The sequence below is a fragment of the Sprattus sprattus genome, assembly GCF_963457725.1.
Source record: "Sprattus sprattus genome assembly, chromosome: 16".
NCBI classification, from domain to species: Eukaryota; Metazoa; Chordata; class Actinopteri; order Clupeiformes; family Clupeidae; genus Sprattus; species Sprattus sprattus.
In genome coordinates, this window is record NC_137914.1 from 8,893,147 (window position 1) to 8,915,183 (window position 22,037).

Here is a 22,037-nt window from a genome sequence, read left to right on the forward strand (position 1 = left end):
AAGTTACACACGGTAATTCAACTTTGTTTGATAAATCCATACGAGTTTCAGAACAACCCTTTTTGTCACGGCATATACATTCACACGACTACCAAGCTGTTTACACTTGAATAAAGTTCCTTTTCAGTCGTCACTATTCCGGTTCAGCCTTGATGGCTGAAGTTTTTGTCCAGTGAAGAGGGTTTTTGTCTCAGCATTGATCCAGCAAGCGAAGACGTCATCATCTCCTGCTGTCAATTTCCCACCCCGGACCCTGGCGTTGTCTGGAGGAGCGGTTTGCCACAACATGCAATAAAAGTGCATGACGGAATCTTCTTCCGACAGTGTTTGGCAAAAGAGTTACATCTCGGAATGTTTTGACTCTGCTGCCACTCTGCATTTCATATCAGTATGACACGGGCTGCTTGTGTTTTTAAGAAATGGCCTGTATATCAATTTATATTAATACAAAACAAACAAATATGTTGATCGCCAAAATTGAAATGTCTTGCTGTTCATCAGTCTGTTAGCCTCGCGATCTCATTATGTTTGCATTAGATAACCACATAGTGTGTTAAAATGTAAATTTCTTGAAAAAAGAATTGCTTGGTAAAACCCTTAAGGATCTATTTAGAACATTAGAACCATCTTAATAACTCTGTGTTATTCCATTTTAATATTTGCCTTAAGCTTAACTAGTAATAGGACTTCTTAGGAGAATCTTTTCAGATTTTAGATCCATCTAAACTGGAACTTCAATATTCATAAGAGTGCATGGCAAAGAGCCAAGAAACCATTTTCCAACTATAGTGCCCAACATTTCTTTAGAGGGGTCACCCATGTTAGATGGTCAGTTAAGAATTTGCATATTTAAGACACATCGATACATTGTCCATTTATCTTGCAAAAGAACACTCAGCACACATTTGAAATGGCATTTGTACCAAATCTTTCTTTATTTTTCTTTGTGTTCATTTCACTTCTCTGAAATGTTTTCAGCAGTTGACTTATTATGACAGGTCTGGATACCTCAGTGCACACGTCTCATACAGGGGACCACTAAGAGGATTAAGATCAAAATGTCTTCACCCTGGGTGCCGTTTAATCACCCTTCAGGCAGTGCTTGATGAGGTTGAGCTCGTAGGTCAGTGTCTCGTAGCGGTAAGCCATCCTGATCTGGGCCACATTTGTTTTGCGGATGTCATTGCCTGCAGGGCCCTCCTTAAGGAAGTTTTCACCCAGGAAGTGAACCTTCTCCTGATGGACAAGACACATAAAAAGTGGTGTTTGAGTGTCAAGGTGACATTAGCAAATCAGCCAAGGAATTACACACATTACGTCAAGGCTGCAATATGACACAAATTCAGGTCTGTGCCACTTTGCAGTCATAACACATTGCAGCTGTGCAGTGAACAAGCACACTGTACTACTGTCTTATCAGTCCAGAATAAGTGTCTCGGAATGTCTCGACATCAAAGTAATTGCAGCGTAAGTGTAAGGTGTTATGAGGAATTGAATCTGTTCTGCATACGAAGTTTTGATATTTATTCAGTCATGAATGGTGAGGTAGTTCTGGTCATCGTTTGAAAATGTAATGCTGCTCCTGTGTGATGTTTGGTCATGTATGGTTTTGTGCACAAATGTGCACAGGAGGAGGCCTCACCTCTATGGACAGTCCGCTCATCAGCACGCTGTTCCTGGCGATCTCACACATGTCGCAGGTGCTGAGCTTGAACACCTGTGCTGCGATGGCGTACTCCTCCATCAGAGGCTCCTAAAGGCACACGGTGACACAGTTTAGGTGATTTATTTTCTCTCTCAATTCAGCTTCCTTACTAAACACTACTAGAATAATACTAAACCTGCAAAACAATGGAGTTGTTTTTTGCTGAAATCACATCTCTGAAAGTTAATACAGAGTTTTACATTACATAGGGCCATTTGTATCTGTTGAAATGCCCTCCCCAAAAGACAATTACTTGCCATGATTTTATATTACTCAAAATATATCTCATATTCCATGTTTTTTCTAAAAGGATAAATCCAACACATCCATTAATTTTGAAAAAAAAACAGAAAAAAGGCCCCACCCTGGTGAAGTGGAACTGCATGGGGTCATCTGTAGACAGAGAAATCACCAGCCCCTTCTTGAGGAACTCCAGCAGTGGGTTCTTGCTGTACTCCAGGAACAGGCTGTTGTTGCTCAGAGGAGACATGGCAATGGGGAGCTGAGTCAGGAAGTACAGGTACTGCAGGGCAGGACTCTATAGGTGGAACGCATGGGAGAGTAGAGTGTAAAGGGTTAGCTGGTGTGTGTTTGTGTGAGAGTGTGTAAGGCTGATGTTTGAATTGAATGTGTGTCCATACATGTATGAGTATGCTTGTGTGTGAACGTGCCTTTAAAGTGTTTAAAGTGTAAAGGCATCTTGTTGAGGAGGGGTGAGGCCATAATTTGTATGTGCATTGCCACAGAAACTCTTGAGGCTTGTGGTGGGCGATCATGAAAGATATGTATATGTGTGTTTGTGAGGTTGACACCATTATATATGTGTCTATTGGCATGTTTATGTTTGTAGCTGTCTGCGCATGCATTAGAAATGCCCTTCTTGCGTGCTTGTGTGTGTGTGTGTGTGTGTCTGTGTGTGTGTGTCTGTGTGTGTGTGTCTGTGTGTGTGTGTCTGTGTGTGTCTGTGTGTGTCTGTGTGTGTGTGTCTGTGTGTGTCTGTGTGTGTCTGTGTGTGTCTGTGTGTGTGTTGTCTGACCTTCTTAAGATTGAGGCCATGAGAGATGTTGTCAGCAGTCATGAAGCAGGCGAGCAGATGAGTGACAGCTCCAGCCTCTCCACAGTGGGGTCTGAACTGGAAAGTGTTCATTCCCCTCTGCCTGGGAAGCACACACAAACACACCATGTGTCACATTCACATCTCTCCATTTCACCTGAAAAAACAGGCTAAAAACACATTGGTTAATTTGACTGTTGATGCCAAGCTTATGATCATGATGACATTCTTTTTTTGTATTCATCAACACTGCATGAGGATGTATTGCTGACTGTTTACTGTTATTCATTTGTACACATCTCGATATCCATTAGAAACCATTCATTATCAATTAAAATAATTGTACAACAAAAATGCTAAACAGAAAGTTGTAAATATTCTGGCTTTTGATGAATAACGTGAAAACACAAATAGCTAAAGGGATACTCACCTACGCAGCTGGTTAATGTATGCAATGTTGGCATACATGTAGTAAATATAGTAAGTGTAGGATGGGTTCTTGACAATGTCCCACTCCTCTGGCTTGGGGCTTTTAGTGCAGAACATGTGCCCGCTGTGCTTAGACTCGTCATCCACACTGTCAAAGCCTGTAACCTGAAGAGAGCAGAGAACAGATACACTTGGATAAAACCATTTCCTACACAGCAAATTAACAATTGGGTTCTATTAGCAGTTGTGAAGACCCCTTCTCCGGTGTAAAGGAACCTTTTAAAATATTTCCTGTGGACAGAGAGTTCTTACTTTCTCTGGTGAATAGTTTTTGTACACTGACAGAGTTGTAATGTTATTACCTCCGCCAAGGAGGTTATGTTTTCACCCCTGTATGTTTGTTTGTTTGTTTGTCAGCAGGATTACACAGAAACGCATGGACCGATTTCCATCAAACTTTGTGGGGAGATTGGGTAATATAATGGCAATAATTTATTAGATTTTCAGATGTCAAGGTCAAATGTCAAGGTCACAAGGCGGAGGTTTGAATTCTCTGAATGCTCCCATTCTTGTTAGATGTACTGTAATGTAATGTAATGACTTACGTGTCTAAGGAAGATACTGAGCTCTGGGTTGGCATGGGGGTTGATGGTAGCTTCAATTACAGGCAGGAAAATATTCTCCAGAGTCTTTCCAAAGTGAGGTACAAAGTTCTTGGCTCTGAAAATGTCACTATAAGAGACAACAAGATAGGGAGCTATGAATACTGAGACTAAAACTGTTAATTCATACTTAAAACTGTTAATTCATACTTAAATAGGCAAACAACCAGATTTAACGGCTATCACTTTACTACTTAGACATCACTGTAAAGGTGAACAGATTATCAAATGAAGGCCCTCAAAGACCAATTAAAAGAGAAAAGTAACGTACTAGATTCTAGGCACTTGAATCATCCACTTCAGGTGGGAGGAGTGCACTCTGTGCTTGTTGAACCAGCCGGAGAGCTTGGTCCACTCATTAGCATTGCAGCCATAGATGGACAGACGGGGCTCTGCATACTGGTATCTTGCATCTTCAAGGTCACCAGCCACTTCCTGGGTCACAAAGGTCAGAGGTGACTTGTTTGGCTTCTGCAAGTGTAGAATGTGAATGTGTTCTAAAGTGATGGGTGTCCAATAATGCTTACCTTGATAATGGTAGCAAAGTACTCTCCCTCAATATGGTTCTCAGTCTTCATATACAGATCACGCAGCTCACTGGCCCCAACTGGGTTGTATTTGGCATTGAACTTGTCAAAGCGCTGGAAGGTTTGCCTGCCCTATGAGGGAGTAGAGTGATAGATATTAACACCGGGGCATTTCAGTGAAGAAATATGCCTGAACCTGTAATATGTCCCTCGTGCACGCAACCTCTCACACACACATGCACACACGCGCACAGACACACACACGCACACACACACACTTACAACTGCGCAGACTTACAGCATGCACATCAAGTGAGTCCACTGTCAGATCATAAGGATGCATTTTGAGGTGTTCAAACAGCTCCTTCATGGTGACTTCTTTGCCGTTCAATTTGTGCACCACACGGTCTGCGTCCACACGGTAAGACTTCTTGATGAAGCGCAGCAGATGCTTCTGGTTCATGCAGGCGGCTGCATGGATGTGGGTGTCAACCTACCAACAGGATAAAAAAAGAAATAAGGCTCTCTACGTCCGCATGGGTTCTGTGAAATAATCCTGTGAAATAACACTGACGATTCAACATAAAAATGCATACCTTTCTGCTGTTGTAAAAATCTCTGTGGGGGTTGTTCTTCAGCTCCTTCATCTCCTCCATCTCATTCAGCATCTCATGCACATTGAACTTGGACGTCAAGAACTTCAGACGACGGTGAGTGTAAGTCTTACTGCGAAATATCCGAAAGAGAAATTTAGAAACCGTATACTGTGCAATTATACAGTAGTATAGGGGTTTATACGATTTGCCTGTAAAGAGGAAGCATCAAATAAGTTTCATCAGGTTGGACCTTTGTCTTTCCTGAAAGAATCAGAGAACCTTTTTCCTTCTTAGACAGTGAGGGTGAGCCAAAGCAAACCTACGTTGGGCCTTGAGCGATGAGAGCGATGAGGAAGTTCATGTCATCAATGAAGGTGTTGTAGTCAACAGACGGCAGGTCAAGGGGCTCGTTCTTTTCGGCAGCCTGGGCATCTTTGTAGGCGTGGACGACACCATCCTTCATACGTGCCACGTAGTTCAGGTTTTCAGGCAAGGTCTTGGTCTCAAATGGATCACCCCCGCCTTTGTATGGAGGAGTGAAGACTAAAACAGACAACAAAGATCATCACAGCCAGTGTGTCAGTGTACAGACAAGACAAAATACATCATCAAATGTTATGATCAGCATGATGGGGACAGCTTGTTACATAGGTAATGATGACAGTAACAATCATTGGAAAATATTTGTTTGATCGCAGAGATCTACAGCTATAAACATTTTATGAAACTGATGTCAGTGCTTTTGTCGATTTCTGTGCTTTAAAAAAAACTGATTTCGTAGATGACATACTTTTCCACAGAGGTAGTGTCTTTTATCAAACTGCTTGATGAGAAGTATTATACACTTCATCAAGCAATGTTTTGTTTTTGTTTGATTCTCTAGTCATTGATATGCTATACCTGGATGCACCTCGTCTTCAAGCTTCCATGTCTTGCCGGCAGTACTAGCCAAGACCTGAGAGACAGTACGGGGGAAGCGCTGAATGGCAAGCTTCATGTACTTCTCCCTGATGGTCAGGGCACGGTGCAGGCCGTTGCAAGCCATCTCAAAATCATCCATGGTCACCTGCAATGAGCAGATGGCATAGATAAAGAACTGTTTCTACTGATGCTCACAAGACTGATGTTCTTATCCCCACTTTACTGCAGCCTGGAAGGCAGAGCCCATGATTTGGTTTCGGTCTCACAAAGGGTTGTTGATATTTGAGCTCAACAAGCTTAACAAATCCAATTACACCTCTCTTATTCCGTGCTCCTTAAGCACCGTGTTGATTGGCTGGGATTGTTTATGGCTGGGTTCAAGCCGATATGTTTAACACAAAGTCTATGGGATTAGAATCACAGACTGCGCCTTTGAGTCTAGCCGAATTTAGCGGAGAGAGAGAGTTGTAGGCCACTGTGAATTATATAATTTATAAAAAAAAAGTAGAAGCACAAACATACAGACCTATAACTATTGCTTTTTATCGTGTGCGTTAATTATATTTTGTCAAACCAATGGTGGAATAAAACAGAAATCACTGGAATCTAAGAGAAGGACTGGAAAATGAGGTTCCATGAAAAATGTAATATTGTAGTAAAGTATTCTAGTTTGGTGTTCAACTATTTCACATGTTCTCTTTTAAATATCACAGATTCATCCCTGAAACCTAAGCCTGGACAAGACCCAGCTGGATTCTCACTTAGGGGTTTGACTGATCTATTCTCGTGTGCTGTGTCCATTCTGGTCAATGACCCATGATTGAGTAAGACAGACCACACTCCATGTGTGTGTTTCTACCCTTGTGTGTGTGTGTTTCTACCCTTGTGTGTGTGTGTTAGTGAGTGTGTGCAGCCAGGTACTGTTACTGTGTGAATTTCGGTATGGGTTTTGGTATGTGTGCTTTTTGTGTGGGCACAGTCGGAGGGAGAGGGGCGGATATCACAACTAACCCCAGTGGCAAAGTCTCCAATGATGGCAACCCTCTGGAAGTCTGGCACCTCCAGGTAGGCTGGCTTATCATCCATGAGAGACTCACGGGCGCGGGACATCATCTTCTTCCTGGGAAAGCAAACAGGATGGACGTTATGGCAGAGGGGGAACTCACTATTTTTCCGTCATTTACGTATATGATGGTACATAATAGACAGCTATGACAGGTAGGCCTATAGAGACAGAGGCAAAAGATGTTCTTATTCACTGTTTTGCAAAGTGGTACTATTTTATTCATAGTAAACACATGACAATTTATTTGTGTTTACCTCTTTTCAAGATTGTCATCAAAATGACAATGATGGGACTGCTCCTCGTTCAGGATGGGGCAGTCGTCCACAACATCAAACAATGAGACCTCATCACGGACGTCCTCATCCTTGGCATCAGAGGCGAACACCCGTTCGGCAAAAGCACGCTGTTGCTCAGCCGTCTCTGGGGAACCACGAAAGCACAAAGCCTGTTCATGACCAGCCGACTTGTAACGCTGGTTTAACCGTGTTGTTGGCACAACGCAGGTGGACAGACATTTTACATTCCAAAATAGCAAGACGATGAAAGCTGATACAGTATATGAAACGAGAGCTCTGCAAACCCTTCAGCTCTAAAAATACATATTCTTAGTTCAGCAGCCTCTAAACACATATTTCAAGTGCATTCATGACATAGACACACAATGTACGGACACAGAGTTGTTTACCTGGAATACTTCAAAAGTATCCTCTGTCATTTTATACCAGTATAAATTCACCAATTTATTGTAATAATACTTCCATAACAGTATATTCATAGCTTTTGCTTATATTGCTTATATAACACATATTCAACAAACTATTAACAATCAAGCCTTAACTTTTAACTACCTGTCAGTTTCAATTAAACGGGATAACACCCCCACCCTTAGCCTAACAAAGTCACAAGCCTATCCCTAGCCCCAAACCAAATCTATCCACATTTTATGATAGTTTGTTAGTTTGTGGAAGGACTGGATAATTAAATTAAGGGGTTCAACATTTGTTTTTAAAATCAGCCTTCAACCCAATAGAAGATATCCAAAATGTCTGAATCAGTGTACCGTTGAACTGTACCTTACAAGTAATCTGTTGCATGCTTTGTGGACGAACAGGTACACAGGACCTTCACAGCTGTGCATGGCAACCTCATCCCACCACTTTCCATAAGAGCACACGACGCCATGCAGAGACGTACAACACTAACAGCGCGGGCGCATCTTTTGCATTGACCTGCATCAATGCATGTAAGAATAAGCACAGTGAGCATTGACCAAAACCAAAACCAAACAAAACTCATACTACTTATCTTGTAACATAAACAGCTAATACTTTACACAGTCATTTGTCAACACCTTACACACTCATGGGGGAACAAATACATTTCCCAAAGTGTCCCATGTTTTCAAGCAGTTCCTTCTAAACAAGACAAAATCTCAGACAGCACTGTCTGTTGCAGCGGGTCATACTTACTCTTCTCTGAATAGTCCGAAGAGAAAAAAGAGGAGGATCCGCAAAACAGAACAAAAGGAGAGACAAGACTGTTAGGTGCAGGATTAATGGGTTAAAGACAGTGGGTAATGGGTTTATGGTTTATTAATGGACATTATCAACAATTAATGAACATTAATTGATGATCATTAATGATAAATTATGAAGGTCTATTTTTAGGTTTCCACGTTACTTGTGGAAAAACAAAATGATTTTTGCATGCCATGAGCGTGATTGACAAGATGTCACGTCTAAGACGATGTGTTACATGGATGCATTTAAGTTGCATTGGTTTCTTCTATTTCTGCATGTAATTAATGCACTCAAGAACTGTTAAAGGCACCCAGTGCAACTTTCGAGGCTCAAAAATAAAAATTCAATTTCTAGTCTTTTTTACACGTAGTAAGTTTCAATAACTCCATACCATTACATACCGACATTCAAGCAGCAAAGATGAGACGTCGTTGTGTGGTGAGAACTGATAGAAAATCGATAACAACAACAATCGCCGCCATTTTCTATATTTTTTGTAACCTACAATCGATATGTAATGGTATGGAGTTATTGAAACTTACTACGTGTAAAAAAGACTAGAAATTGAATGTTTATTTTTCATTGAATGTTTACATAAAGTTGCACTGGGTGCCTTTAAAACTGAATGTCATGAATTAATTAGCAGATATGGGTGTTGAAGAAGATATAGGGCACACAAACATAGAGGATAGATGGAAGAATGGATGGATGAATGGATGAACAGATAGATAGATAGATAGATAGATAGATAGATAGATAGATAGATAGATAGATAGATAGATAGATAGATAGATAGATAGATAGATAGATAGATAGATAGATAGATAGATAGATAGATAGATAGATAGATAGATGGATAGATGGATAGATAGATCGACAGATCGATAGATAGATAGATAGAAAGGATGGACGGAGGGACAGAAGGTGTAGAATCACATGCAGAGCAGAGTTTCCATTTGATTCTCTGAAAATGTGGTCAAACGGAACACAAACATTCTTTTGAGGGATCAAACAAGACAGATGGGAACACAAAGAGCATCTTGTTTGTGGACGGAATGTAGATTACTGGGTTCTCGTGGTCTACGCGTACAGAAAGGCATTTATTCATTTATCTGTTCACTCTTCAAACAGCACTACTGGTAACCTCAGCCAAGTCTTCACCCTACAGCAGAGCCAGAACATATGATGATGGCATTTCGGACAGGAAAAAAACCATCATTACAAAATAACGTGCGCTATAGCATTACCACTCAATTGAAGTGAACAATAAATGTGCACCTCTGTTGTCCTAATACCCATACACACATTCAGAAGGATGTGTCCGTTTTTTTGCGTAGTAGCCTTTCTTTTTAGCTGGTTGTCAAAGCATTTCTACAAATCAGACGGGTCAATTGCAGAACCCTGAGGATTCATACTATCCATTGGATAGAATGTGAGTATGGACGGCAACCCCCGTCCCATGAGCTCCATGCACGCGTACAGCTCCAACCCTACGCCTTGACATCGACATCAACGTCTATGTCAGGCACCTGAATACTTACTTGGTACCTCCCCTGCTTTAACTGTTGGGTTGGCAGGCCCACAGATTGGTGGGGATAGAGTCCAGAGCACAGAGGAACAAAACCAAGTGTTAGAACACCACAAAGAAACACCAACTGAAAATTGTGTCTTTTTCCACTCCATGTATCTGTATTCTACATAGTGGTGAATATTTTTTTCAGTTGGGGGTGGGGGGGTTGGGGCAATAAAGCAAAATGAAGTAAAATAGTGACGCCAGTAAGATTTCCTTTAACTACAACTCTATCAGAATTTAAAAAAATAAAAAAAAACTCTCAGGGAAACTGATTCAATATCTCTCAACCCTGTTCATGCACAGCAAGAGACTGCATCGGATTTCATGGAAATGGATAGCCTCAAAAGCCATTTACAAGCTGCCTGAAATATTCCTTATTGTCCCACCACCAGTGCCCCATCCCTTTCCTCTCTCTCTCTCTCTGTCTCTCTCCCTCGACCCACCCATGACATTCAGCTTGTGCCAAGAAGGTTCAGCAGTTTCATAGATAGTGTTTCTATTTTCATCCCTTGGTATAGAAAAAGTCCCTAACATCGCTGCGGTAACTTCTCATAGCTGTTGAGTTATTACGATTAGGATCTCTCTTTCATCGAAAGCCACAGGCGATGACGGAGAGGAATACAAGTTTGTATTTGAAACATGAAGTGTTCGTCCAGCACCATCTCAGTCACTGTGAAAGCGGACAGAGAAAATTCCCACAAATAGTATTTGGGCTTAGAATATCAACAGAAGCTCTGTAATTGAAGAAAGATTATGAGCTCCTGTATTAAAACATAATCATCGGCATCTGACCCGTCTGGCCCAAGACTCGTTTGGCTTTTGTGTCAATCCCTCATCATAGGCAGTGAGTGCTGCCACAACTTAATGTCCTCTCCTCTGGTTTCAGTGCACAGGTGGAATCAGTCATCTGTCATGCTCAATACTTTTCTGGGTATCAGCTGTGATGGGCATCAGCTGTGATGGGCATCTTAGGAAAGCATGGCAGAAAAAATAATTTGCGCAGTCATTTTCACCCCATATTCCTGTATGCAACTGAACTGTATTTCATTATGGGGGAGGGCAATGAAGCAAATTTAAGTTAAACAGTGACGCCAGTAAGATTTCTTTGAACAATAACTGTTCTATTGGAGTTTCAAAATATAAAAAAAATACTGATTCAATTATCTCTGGACTTCAAGAACTGTATTGGATTTCATGGAAACAGACGGCCTCCAAAAAGACATTCATGTGTTTACAAGCTGCCTGAAATATTCCTCCTCACTGTCCCACCACCATTGCCCCATCTCTTCCCTCTCTCTAGGAGTTTCTATTTCTGACAGGTGGAGTCAAGTCATCAGTCATGCTCAACACTTTTTCAGTTGGGAACAGCTGCTCTGGGCGTCAGCTGTGATGGGCATCTTCAGTAAAACATGGCACAGGAGTAATCCATCAGGGTCTTGGTCATGTTCGTGGGTGAGGTTCACTCACATGTGTATGCACGCACACACACACACACACACACACACACACAGACACAGACACAGACACAGACACAGACACAGACACAGACACAGACGACACAGACACAGACACAGACACAGACACAGACACAGACTCGCGCGTGCACGCGCGCACACACACACACACACACACACACACACACACACACACACACACACACACACACACACACACACACACACACACACACACACAGACACAGACACAGACACACGGACACACACACACACACACACACACACACACACACACACACACACACACACACACAGAGACAGACAGACAGACAGACAGACAGACAGACAGACAGACAGACAGACGCAGGCGCAGGCGCGCACACGCACACGCACACACACACACTCTCTCTCTCTCTAGCAGGTGCATCCTTTCAGTCACAAGGAAGACCATGAATTCCAAGAAGTGGTAAATACTCATATTCAAGGCCTCATGCAAGCTATTTATTTTTTTACGGTTGTAGGGCCAAGGTATCTATGAAGAGTCAAAGGTGCTCTGCAAGCTGAGCCACGTAAAACAATCTGCATCAGTTCCACCCAGTCGAGGCTCAACCTGACCTGCCTCCTGTGCAACATTAGAATGCAGTTTAAAACATCTTGGGCACAAAACCTTAGCAAGACAACCGGTCTCACGGCTGGGTTTACTGTGAAAAGGCGGCAAGTGTATTTATATATAATAGAATGCCATAAAGTCAGTGATTGACTAGACAGCCGGAGACTGTTCTTGCATCAACAGAACAGTTGGTCTTGACAGTATAACTGCTGGGGATTGCAACAGTACATTCTCACTGCCCTTTCTAAAACTTTAAATGCACTGTCAAATGAGCAGCAGGGGAAAGAAGCAGATTAAGTCTGTTTGAGGAAGATTAAGGCTATAATGCACGTATGTGACATAACCTACATAAACTGGCATGTGAATGCCATAGCCTACATTTCCAGACTTACTGTCGAGAGTTCCTCATTGACTAGCAGTAGTACCTTCCATGAATAATTAGCATGTTCAGCGAGTTGAACGTACTACACGCACAGTACATACTACGAATCAACTTCTACAATGACTCTGAACATGGAGTGCACAAGCAACTCACCTTGCATCACAAATTGCGACATGTTGACAGCGATTCCCTACCACATACACTCTGCCTGAGGACTGGGGTGCGCGCTGTTGGTCAGGCACGGAGACGAGACAGCGGGAAAGTGTGGTGATCGGCATCTCCTGAGTGCAATATGAAGCATGGCCCTGCCCGCTGTAACCAGACACATGTACCCCAGCTGGACATGTTCTCCGCAGCCAGGAGATCCTTGTGACCATGACTCTATTTTAAGCCTGGGCCTGCCAGACCAGGTCTCACCACTCACAAGCACCATGTCAAGGAAGAGGACTGACTGAAAGAATGGCATAAGACACAATAATCACTGCGTATATAAAATCATATCAATTAGTAAGAACTTTTAAACACTCAACTTTGGTCTTCATTACCTGTTAGCATTATTTACATGGGATCTAGTAGGATAAGTAACTTGCAGAATGCATGCAAATATTATGTTTTGTCCATAAGATTCGCACACACTTGAGTCTATAGACTTGTAAAAACCACAAAACTATACATTGACCCTTTCTCCTTAGCTGGGTTGTCCCATAACCAAACTGTTACTGCAAATAACACACTGTATGAAACATGAATTTGAATTAATTTACTAAAAACAAAGGCACAGTATATCCATGATACATTTGTACAAAATCAAGTTGACAGGATGCAATCATCATTTCCCACCCAGTGCAAAGGCACAGGCAAACCAGTCTCAGCACCTCAGCATTTATAGATGCTCATGTCCATGTGTAGGTTTGGAATATTGACCACCTTGACAGTTTGGCAACATTCTGGCTTCTCTCATCTCATAAAATTAATATAATGCACAATTAAAAAACAAAAACAGAACACAAAATAACAAACTAAAAGAATGTCATGATTGAAAAGACTGTTCTTTCAGACAATTAGCAACTGGAGGTGTCTAGGTCATGTCTAACACACACACACACACACACACACAAACCATTATAATTACAGAACTGGCTAAGGAAATGCTTTACATTTTGGTCTTTCCATTTGGGGTTCTGATGTTGCTACATTTTGATGAAACAATCTTTTTTATGGCAACTAAAACACAGAACAATATTTGCAAAATAAAAAAACAAAACAAAGAAACACACACAAAAAAAACACATTTAGTGCTACGCCTGTAGTGGCCACACTGAAAAGTAGGAAACTGTAAGACACTGTATTGTGAAAATTAAGCTTCCAGTATCCCGCCAAGCTTCTGGGCAAATCAAATCATAAAGCACTGATTTCTTCGGGTATCAGGTATGACAGATGATCCTGATTCCGATTCCCACACCAAACTGCCTCCATTAACAGTTCAGTAGAACATGACTAAATCCATCAACGAAATGGTGAAAGAGGACAAAGACTGTTCTTTCAAGGCAACAGGTAGAGGCACAAGATGGTTGCAGGCAGCATCTGATGAAATGTTTCTTGTCCAGTTCCTCCTCGTCCCATCTGAAAAGCCACTTGTGTTTGTTATTTTTTCTTCCCAAAAACTACCATGGTGTCTACTAATGCACATCCCAGTCTGTAGAATGCTTTTGGCTACAGGAGGTGAGGTGACAAGACCTTTTTGGTGGGAAACGACACACTGAGAAAGGGATGTTTGAGATGTGTCAACTGTCTCTGACGGCTGGGAGTTTAAACAGGCACACACACACACACAAACACAAGACATGTTTATTCCTGAGCTTTGACACGAAATCCCATCGGCAGGAGAAGATTTTGAATCCCCTCACACACATGCAGTACAAGACGCAGAGCCGAACTGTTGTCAGCACCTCAGTCCTCCTTCGTCAGGGAGCAAAGGCAACAATCACGAGTACTCTGCAATGCCCGAGGCAGACCAGCAGGGGGCCTTACTGCCGAAACCCTTTTTTTCTTAGGAGAGAGACAAGTCCAGATTATGTGTGTGTGGAAACGACCACACACACACACAAAATAAGAGAAAAAAAAAAAAAAAAAGTGCCAGGTCAGAAAGCCTCTCAGACCACCTGACCAATGCCCAACTCGTTACGCCGCGGAAATGTCTGATTGATTGGACCTGATCACATGACGGCACAGGAGATGCCCAGGCAGCCCTGTTTACGGTCCTCTCTGCTGTTGAGTTTTTTCATGCGGTAGTGGCGGATTTCTCGAACCAGTGTGTAGAAGGCATCTTCCACTCCCTGGAGGAAACACAAAGAGAGAGGCTGTTATATAGTGTCTGGGCATTACTAATCATTCTAATCACTTCCATATTTTATCTTGTCGCTATTCAAATAAACTGCATTGATTGAAGTACATTCAAAATCAAATATGAGACGTTCATATTATATCTAAATCCTTGACCTTGCAGTGTCAAGGAACATGTTCTGCTAATTCAAGCACTGTAGTACACCATGAGTGGTGAGATCAACTTACCTGTCTGGTCTTGGCAGAGGTTTCAACAAACTCGATGCCGTAGCTTCTGGCAAGTTCCTGTGCTTGCTTAGTGTCTACAGTTCTAGCCAGATCACATTTATTACCCACTAGTACCATAGGAACATCATCAGAGTCCTTAACCCTTTTGATCTGTTCTCTGAAAAATATAAAATAAAATTTCACAATATTATCGCTGAGTAAGCACCCACAAAGACTGAATAACTGAATGTTGATGTCATGCGCAGAAAGTCCCAATCAGCAAAACGCAGTAGCAGAGTTAAAAACACTACAGCGTATTAATGATGGGACTCGAACCATCTCAACCATAAGGAGGGATGTGCAATGAAGTAGATTAGTGTCTGCCTGTTCGGTAATCCTTGTTCATATTATTTGTTTGATTCACTCACATGGTCAGGTACCATAAGACAAATACACTAGGTATGTTGATAACAAAACACAGCAACTAGGGATGCACCGATACCGATACCAGTATCGGGTATCGGGTATCGGGTCGATACTTCGTTAAAATACTCGTACTCGTTTTAAATTACCGATACCAAAAACCGATACCCAGTGTTGCGTCTTAACGCGTGTGTTTTCTTCTCTACTGTCTATGCCTGCCAGGTGTGAGAGCGGCGAGTTGCATAGAGGCCGAGAGCGGTATTGCAGACAGATAAGTTGAGGTTGAACTTGCAGTTTAAATAAATTCAATAACAGCTTGGATACGATGTGTGGAGGTGGCTTGCGTAAGCTAACGGTTTCGCTAGAGATTTTAAACTTAACACGTACGACCTCCAGTAAAGGTAAGTGCTATCTTTGGTTATTTTATGTTTTGCAGTTAACTTAGAACTGCTGTTACATAGGCAAAGTGTAGGGGCTAGCCTACTGTCTTTAGCGACGCTGCGCTTATAACATATTATTGCCATTTGCTACGGTTGATTGACGGGGACGGGAATGTATTTGTTTTCGCCTCTTTTACCCGGACGCATTTTGGTCTCGAAAGGAGGACATGTGAGGGTAAAAGAGGACTTCTGTCTTGTTTTGTGTTTCAGGAATCTTGTTGAGTTGCTAGTTTGTCATAAACACCCGCTAGCAAGTAGCCGCTAGCAAGACATCCCGTTAGCGATGTTAGCAAGGTTGTTTTAACACTCTTGGACATTGATGCTAGTATTACGTTTTTTTTTTTCGTTTTTCCGCCTGATGCTAATATTAAGTGCTTTTGTGTTTACTTCTTTGCAATGTTATTGTGATAGCTATGTTGGCTAGGTTGCAAACAACTTCCCTAACACAGTCAAACTTCAGGCAAGTGTCAATTTGGCTGCAAGAACGTAGCCCAGTTCATTGTCAACATTAAACTCTAGTAAGAAATCGCTATACCGTTGTGCTGCCTTAACGGCGATTTGGACTCATTTTAAGATAAATGATGACAGGAGCAAGGCACAGTGTAAGATCTGCACTGTTACAGTGTCGAGGGGCGGAAAGGAAAGTACTTCGTTTGACACAAGCAATTTGATTAAACATCTGAAAACGCACCATAGTGCTAAGCACACAAAGTTCACTCATGCCAGTGGCTTAAGAGACCAAGCAACCAATCTTTACTGACGTCTTTCTAAAGAAAAAAACGCGCACGCACACAGACAGAGAGAGAGAGAGAGAGAAGGGGAGGAAGAGAGTTGTTGATCCTTTTGTAACTGAACTGTGCTCATGTTCTTATCATCCAGGATAGTTCTGTTCACTTTTTGTTAAGCAGACTGTGTTGTTAACTATGCAGCAAATTAAATTGCCATCTGTCTATATTTTATATCTTTATTTTTGTTTAAACCAGAAAGCTCTGTTTATTTTTGGCTTGGGATAGCCTTCTGTTAATGTTGTACTATAGGCTTGACATAACCTGCAGAGGATAAAATAAAATCTTTCATGGAAACCAAATCTTGGAAGTATCGGTATCGGTACTCGGTATCGGCAAGTACACAAATAAAAATACTCGTACTCGTATCGGTTTGTAAAAAAGTGGTATCGGTGCATCCCTAACAGCAACCCACTTCTGTGTTGGTCCCTCCATGGTAAAGTTAACAAAAGTCTTGAGTTATGGTACCAATTGTTTTATTAACTCCTTTGGCAAAACACATTTTCTCATTAGAGTTTCCTACCTGTACAGATGCACGTCAGCAAAAGATTTGCTGTTGTTGATGGCAAAGACGCAGAGAAACCCTTCCCCAGTCCTCATGTACTGGTCCCTCATGGCACTGTACTCCTCTTGTCCTGCTGTGTCCAGGATGTCCAGCAGACACGTCTCGCCATCAATCACCACCTGCTTCCTGTACGAATCCTGCTCTCCGACAACAGAATCAGCACGTTAACCATCAAATGCTAAGCTTAAAAGAGGTCTGTTGGGGTTTCAGTTCATATGTATATTTTGTATGATCTTGCTCTACCTCGATGGTCGGATCGTACTCATCCACAAAGTGGTTCTGGATGAGCTGGATGGTGAGTGCACTCTTGCCAACACCGCCTGCACCAACCACCACCAACTTATACTCAGTCATCCTAAACGTATAAGCTTGTCTGAGAGAGAGAGAGAGGGAGAGAGAGAGAAAAAGAGGCGAGAGAGAAGAGAGAGAGAGATCAATTGATCACATAAATTGAATGGGATAATTTATTCTCGGGCTTTACATATACATGAGGCATATTTGATAGAGCAAAGATGGATAAGTGCTGGCAAAGATGTGTAATTTGTGTTGTGTAGAAAAAACACAGGCAACCAATTATTGCATACAAGCTGCCAAAATCCTTTTAAATGGAAGTGAGCATTTCACCATGTTGCTGTAAAGACTAGTCTATATGACCAATGCCATTTTCAAGAGTTAATCTCTACATTTGACTGGTTACAAGAACAGACAGGTCTGCGTTCAAATGCTTCTGAATTTCTCTGAGGCTTTCTGACACTTGTACAAATACTTGAGTGGATATTCTGTACCAAGTGCCTCTTAGAAAAGTGATCTTAAATGTCAAAGGGCCTCCCAGAGGACAGCATGTAAGAGAGATCGAGTAAAGGAGATGAGCAAGAAGGCTGCAGCTTGGCACAGCAATAAGCACACGGTACAGTTTCAATTTACCAGTGAAAGAATTTTGGTGGACAATAAGATTTTAGAAAATGCATTGAGGCTAATGACTGCTATAACACTACGAAAAACATATGAATAGTGGTTTTAAAAACGGGTGGCATAAAACAGGCCAAATATTCCAGACTTTTAAATGTGAGAAATGGCCACTTATGACAGAAAAAAACTTTTGTCCTTGAGATGGGCATCACAACTTCAAAAATGGACTTTACTTCTAAAATGTTTAAGGCTGTCTCAGAAGAGAACACCTCTGAAATTCAGTATTGACATTAGGCGAATCAGGAGGGACTAAGTGTCCACCACAACGATACAGGGGGACATACCAAGGGGTCTCCCCAGCCCCTCCTTTCCAAGTCTCTGGTTCGCCGATCAGCTTTCAGTAATAAATTACACATTAACAGCTTCAAAAGTTGTCTCCCATTGCTTCACAACACTGTGTGCTTAATAAACTTGAGTGACTCAAAACCTGCTGGGTTCTTCACATTATATAACACAGTTGATTTGGAATCAGCAAATATGAAGGGAATATACTAAATTACAACTCTTATTCAATCTTTTCAAGTTGTCTCTGGTGTACCGAATCACTGTCAAGGGGTATGCGTTTTAACACAAGCATTGTGAAAGCTTTTTACAATCATTGATTTAAACTGACATATCTTCCATAGAATACCTGAGGGAATGACCACATCTCAAGGTGTTCTTATAGCGGTTACTTTGCAGAAGACCTTCTGGCTAATAACCAGATTTGACTTGCGCCTAAACATCCTTTATATTAGACAGTGTTATTCATGGAAAGGCAAGCTTATCTTTGACTAAAGTATAGGAATTTTGCACCCCCTCGTGGACTACCTAGAAAACCGCTTAAGTCAATAACGTCCCTGCGCTTTTGATGACGGTGAAAGTTACATATTTGCAAGATTCAAAGTTACGCTCGTTAACTTTGTATCAGCTCTGACAACTAGCAAAATCTAGATCCTTGGTCATATCACATCAAATAAAGTAACGTTGAATGTTGAATATGGCTTACCAGCCAACGTTTGCATAGTGTAACTTTATCGATTAACATTGCTGACGAATAACTACGTGCCTCCACTGATGTGTAGCAAACACCAGTGACACGCTGTAAAGGCCGAATTATGCTCTGTTTTAGACGTAACGCGTAAGCACGTAAGATACATAACCCCCCCTTGCGGGGTAAAATATCCCCCCTTACGTGCTTAAGTGCGTCGCCCAAAATTCCTGACTATGCGACTAAAACACTACGGCCCTACACAGCTCGCAAAGGCTGTGATTGGCCGGCTACCACAACCTTTCACAGAGTCTCACGTTTCCGGGTTAATAGCATACTACAGCCTTTTTTAGACCCAGACATTTTTTAAAATCATGAATACCCTGCAGACCGTCTCACAAGCCTTTTCTTATGGATTAGGAACAAACATAACAGAAGAGGTCCAAAGACATGAACTCCTTTACAAATCCTCTTTAAACACTTATAGAATGCTTAAATTACCGCGAATTTATGGAGAGAATATCCCATTCTCACCCGCGATTGTTTGGAGAGAATGTGGTCATTCACGAACAAATAGGTACTTTCATATTCATTTTCCACCACTTGTGAGTCATGGTGGTATCATTCATTGAGTTCATATTGACGTGAATCAATCAATTGCACCCGCGATTTTGATAGAATGAGCCCGGTCTGCTCATATACAAAAGTTAACATTAACGTGGGCTTAACTGATGGCCAGCACCATTGTAGTTACAAGCATTGACAACATGATGAGATTCTCTCACCGTTTACCACCTCATCTTAAATAATGTAACTCATAAACACATCGTTTTAAAGCCTGTCGCAGTCATTAAAAGATGTCAATAAACGAACTTTTGCGTCATGTCTTTTTCGCCACTGGTAGCCTACTGAATTGCCAACATTTGTATTTTGTGTAACACGTGTATTCATAACATCAAGCCTTTCGCCCACTACACTTTCATGCTCCGGTAAGTTTTTTTCCTTTGTCCTGCTGCAATAAATAGGCTTACTTAACTCAAAATAAATCTACAGTTCTGGCGTCAATTTGCTTTGCAACACGCAACGCCTTGCAACACGCTCTGCGTCTAAAACGAACCTTAAATCAAAACTTGTCTAAAACAAGTTCCTTGTGTAAATTACGTGCTTAGGCGTTACGTCTAAAACAGAGCATAATTCGGCCTTAAGTCACAGCAAACTACTGACAGAGAGCACTGACTTTGAGGCTTGCTGGGTTTAACGTTGATCATTTAGGCATTTGGCGTTAAGTTCATATCGAATGCAAATAAGTGCATTGTCAACCTCATTTCCAATTGCCATTTTCTCGCAACGTGTGCATCCACTCACAGACACATATAACAACTAACGTCAGCAAATAATTCTATACCGGTAACAACATTTGCGGACAGCAAACGAATTGGTTGGCCAACTAGGTTCATATCATCCGATTGGTAACGTTAGCTAAAGGGGCTACGTACCCGGTCAGGGTTAATGATTTTGGGCTTACCTCAATTCCCCTTTAAGTAATGAAGTGCTGATTAAGTAATGACTGCATGTGATAGAAACAATATAAATCATATTAACTAGTACTTCAATTCTCAAATACATTAAATTAGTAAGCACACAGTTCACACAAGCCCTTTGGGTGAGGAGCAGGGAAGGAAACTCACCTCGTCGTCTGTTCTCGACGTAACTAGCAAGCTAGCTAGCTATGTACAAATTAGCTGGAAGCGAGTGGTGAGTGAGAGAGATAAACCGTGATTTCACGACAACAAATCATGTACGTTGGCAAATGGATAAAGAATGACAAACGAAGTACTGAAACACCCCCGAGCAACCTTAATACAAGTTGGTATTTTTTCTCTTGGGGAGTGTAGCCTTCGTTAGCTAGCCAGGACAGTCTGGTCACTTTTGACTTGCTTCGTTTAACTTCCTGACTGGTTTGCACAGACACACCCAGGTTCGGTCATTAACGTCAGCGCTGACACTGCACGTCACACCTCTCTATAAATTAATAAGAGGGCTGCATTTTAGCCTACTGGTTTCCCCTTTAAGATGTATTAATGTGAAGGAGATATAAAATAAAGGCCACATGTACATGTGCTCCCTAAGTGTAAATATCCTAAGTCCTATTCATTAAATAAACACACATTCTCTGCAAAACGTCATTAAACTTGTTGCTGTTTTAACTAAGAAATAACAAAATCACAACCTTTACATAGTTGGAGACAAGTTCATTTACTAAGCCTGTCTGTGTGAGCCTGTATGGATGAGGCTACTTTGTAGATTACGTTCCGCTCCGATAGTGATCATGTCCTCTGAGGAAGAAATGCGAAAACACCCACACTTAAAGTAAATAAAGGCAAGAATGCTCCAAGAGATGGTAAAGTTGGCCAGTTCATAACAAAGGCAACTGTCCCAAGTGCAGAGACCGCGCGCGCTGAACTAAAAGGTAAGATAGTCTTTATTTTCAGTGCACAGCAATAAGAGCAATCGTTGGTGGCTTAAGGGAACCTTTTAAAGCCATATACTATATATAATCTTAGTGCTAAAATATGTTCAACAGTGTAACTAAGAAGAATGTATAAGGTATTGAATTGTAGGCTATGCTACAATAGTCTTAAAAGTCAAACAAATATTCTAATGGGCCAATTCATAAACACCCCTATTAAAGACGATTAAAAACATTTGGATCATTGTAAAATTGTGAAAGGTGATTCTACTAATTCTACTAGTAACTAACCTTATAATTTGTTAGCTTTCTATGGTGGTGTTAATTTCAGTTTCACAGTTAAAAGTAGACATACTGAAGTTG

General features: G+C 41.5%; 2 protein-coding genes across 3 annotated transcripts; both read right to left on the reverse strand.

The window, feature by feature from the left end:
• Positions 1 to 911: 911 nt before the first annotated feature.
• Positions 912 to 12,677, reverse strand: ampd1 (adenosine monophosphate deaminase 1 (isoform M); the record flags this gene model as incomplete). The annotated part of the gene is made up of 15 exons (XM_080854515.1): positions 912 to 1,236; positions 1,643 to 1,753; positions 2,070 to 2,243; positions 2,742 to 2,862; positions 3,190 to 3,353; positions 3,794 to 3,920; positions 4,122 to 4,285; positions 4,378 to 4,509; positions 4,676 to 4,870; positions 4,974 to 5,103; positions 5,297 to 5,516; positions 5,874 to 6,039; positions 6,906 to 7,014; positions 7,215 to 7,380; positions 12,656 to 12,677. The coding sequence occupies 15 exons, from the start codon at positions 12,675 to 12,677 to the stop codon at positions 1,081 to 1,083; spliced, it is 2,157 nt and encodes a 718-aa protein (XP_080710641.1). The 3' UTR covers positions 912 to 1,080.
• A 570-nt stretch (positions 12,678 to 13,247) lies between these two features.
• Positions 13,248 to 21,147, reverse strand: nras (NRAS proto-oncogene, GTPase). 2 transcript variants are annotated; one of them, XM_080853906.1, is made up of 5 exons: positions 20,893 to 21,147; positions 17,509 to 17,638; positions 17,224 to 17,402; positions 15,074 to 15,230; positions 13,248 to 14,838 (listed from the first exon to the last, which is right to left on the reverse strand). In XM_080853906.1, the coding sequence occupies exons 2-5, from the start codon at positions 17,617 to 17,619 to the stop codon at positions 14,719 to 14,721; spliced, it is 567 nt and encodes a 188-aa protein (XP_080710032.1). In that variant the 5' UTR covers positions 17,620 to 17,638; positions 20,893 to 21,147; the 3' UTR covers positions 13,248 to 14,718. The 2 variants fall into 2 exon arrangements, with proteins under 2 accessions (XP_080710032.1, XP_080710033.1); XM_080853907.1 differs by lacking the exon at positions 20,893 to 21,147 and having other exon boundaries at positions 17,509 to 18,337.
• Between the last annotated feature and the right edge of the window lie 890 nt (positions 21,148 to 22,037).

Coding starts and splice junctions, on each gene's coding strand:
- nras (XM_080853906.1), bottom strand. CDS start 17,619: ATGACTGAGTATAAGTTGGTGGTGGTTGGTGCAGGCGGTGTTGGCAAG. Junction 17,403..17,508: donor AGTACGATCCGACCATCGAG/GTAGAGCAAGAT, acceptor GTCGGAGAGCAG/GATTCGTACAGGAAGCAGGT. Junction 15,231..17,223: donor GCTGACGTGCATCTGTACAG/GTAGGAAACTCT, acceptor TATATTTTTCAG/AGAACAGATCAAAAGGGTTA.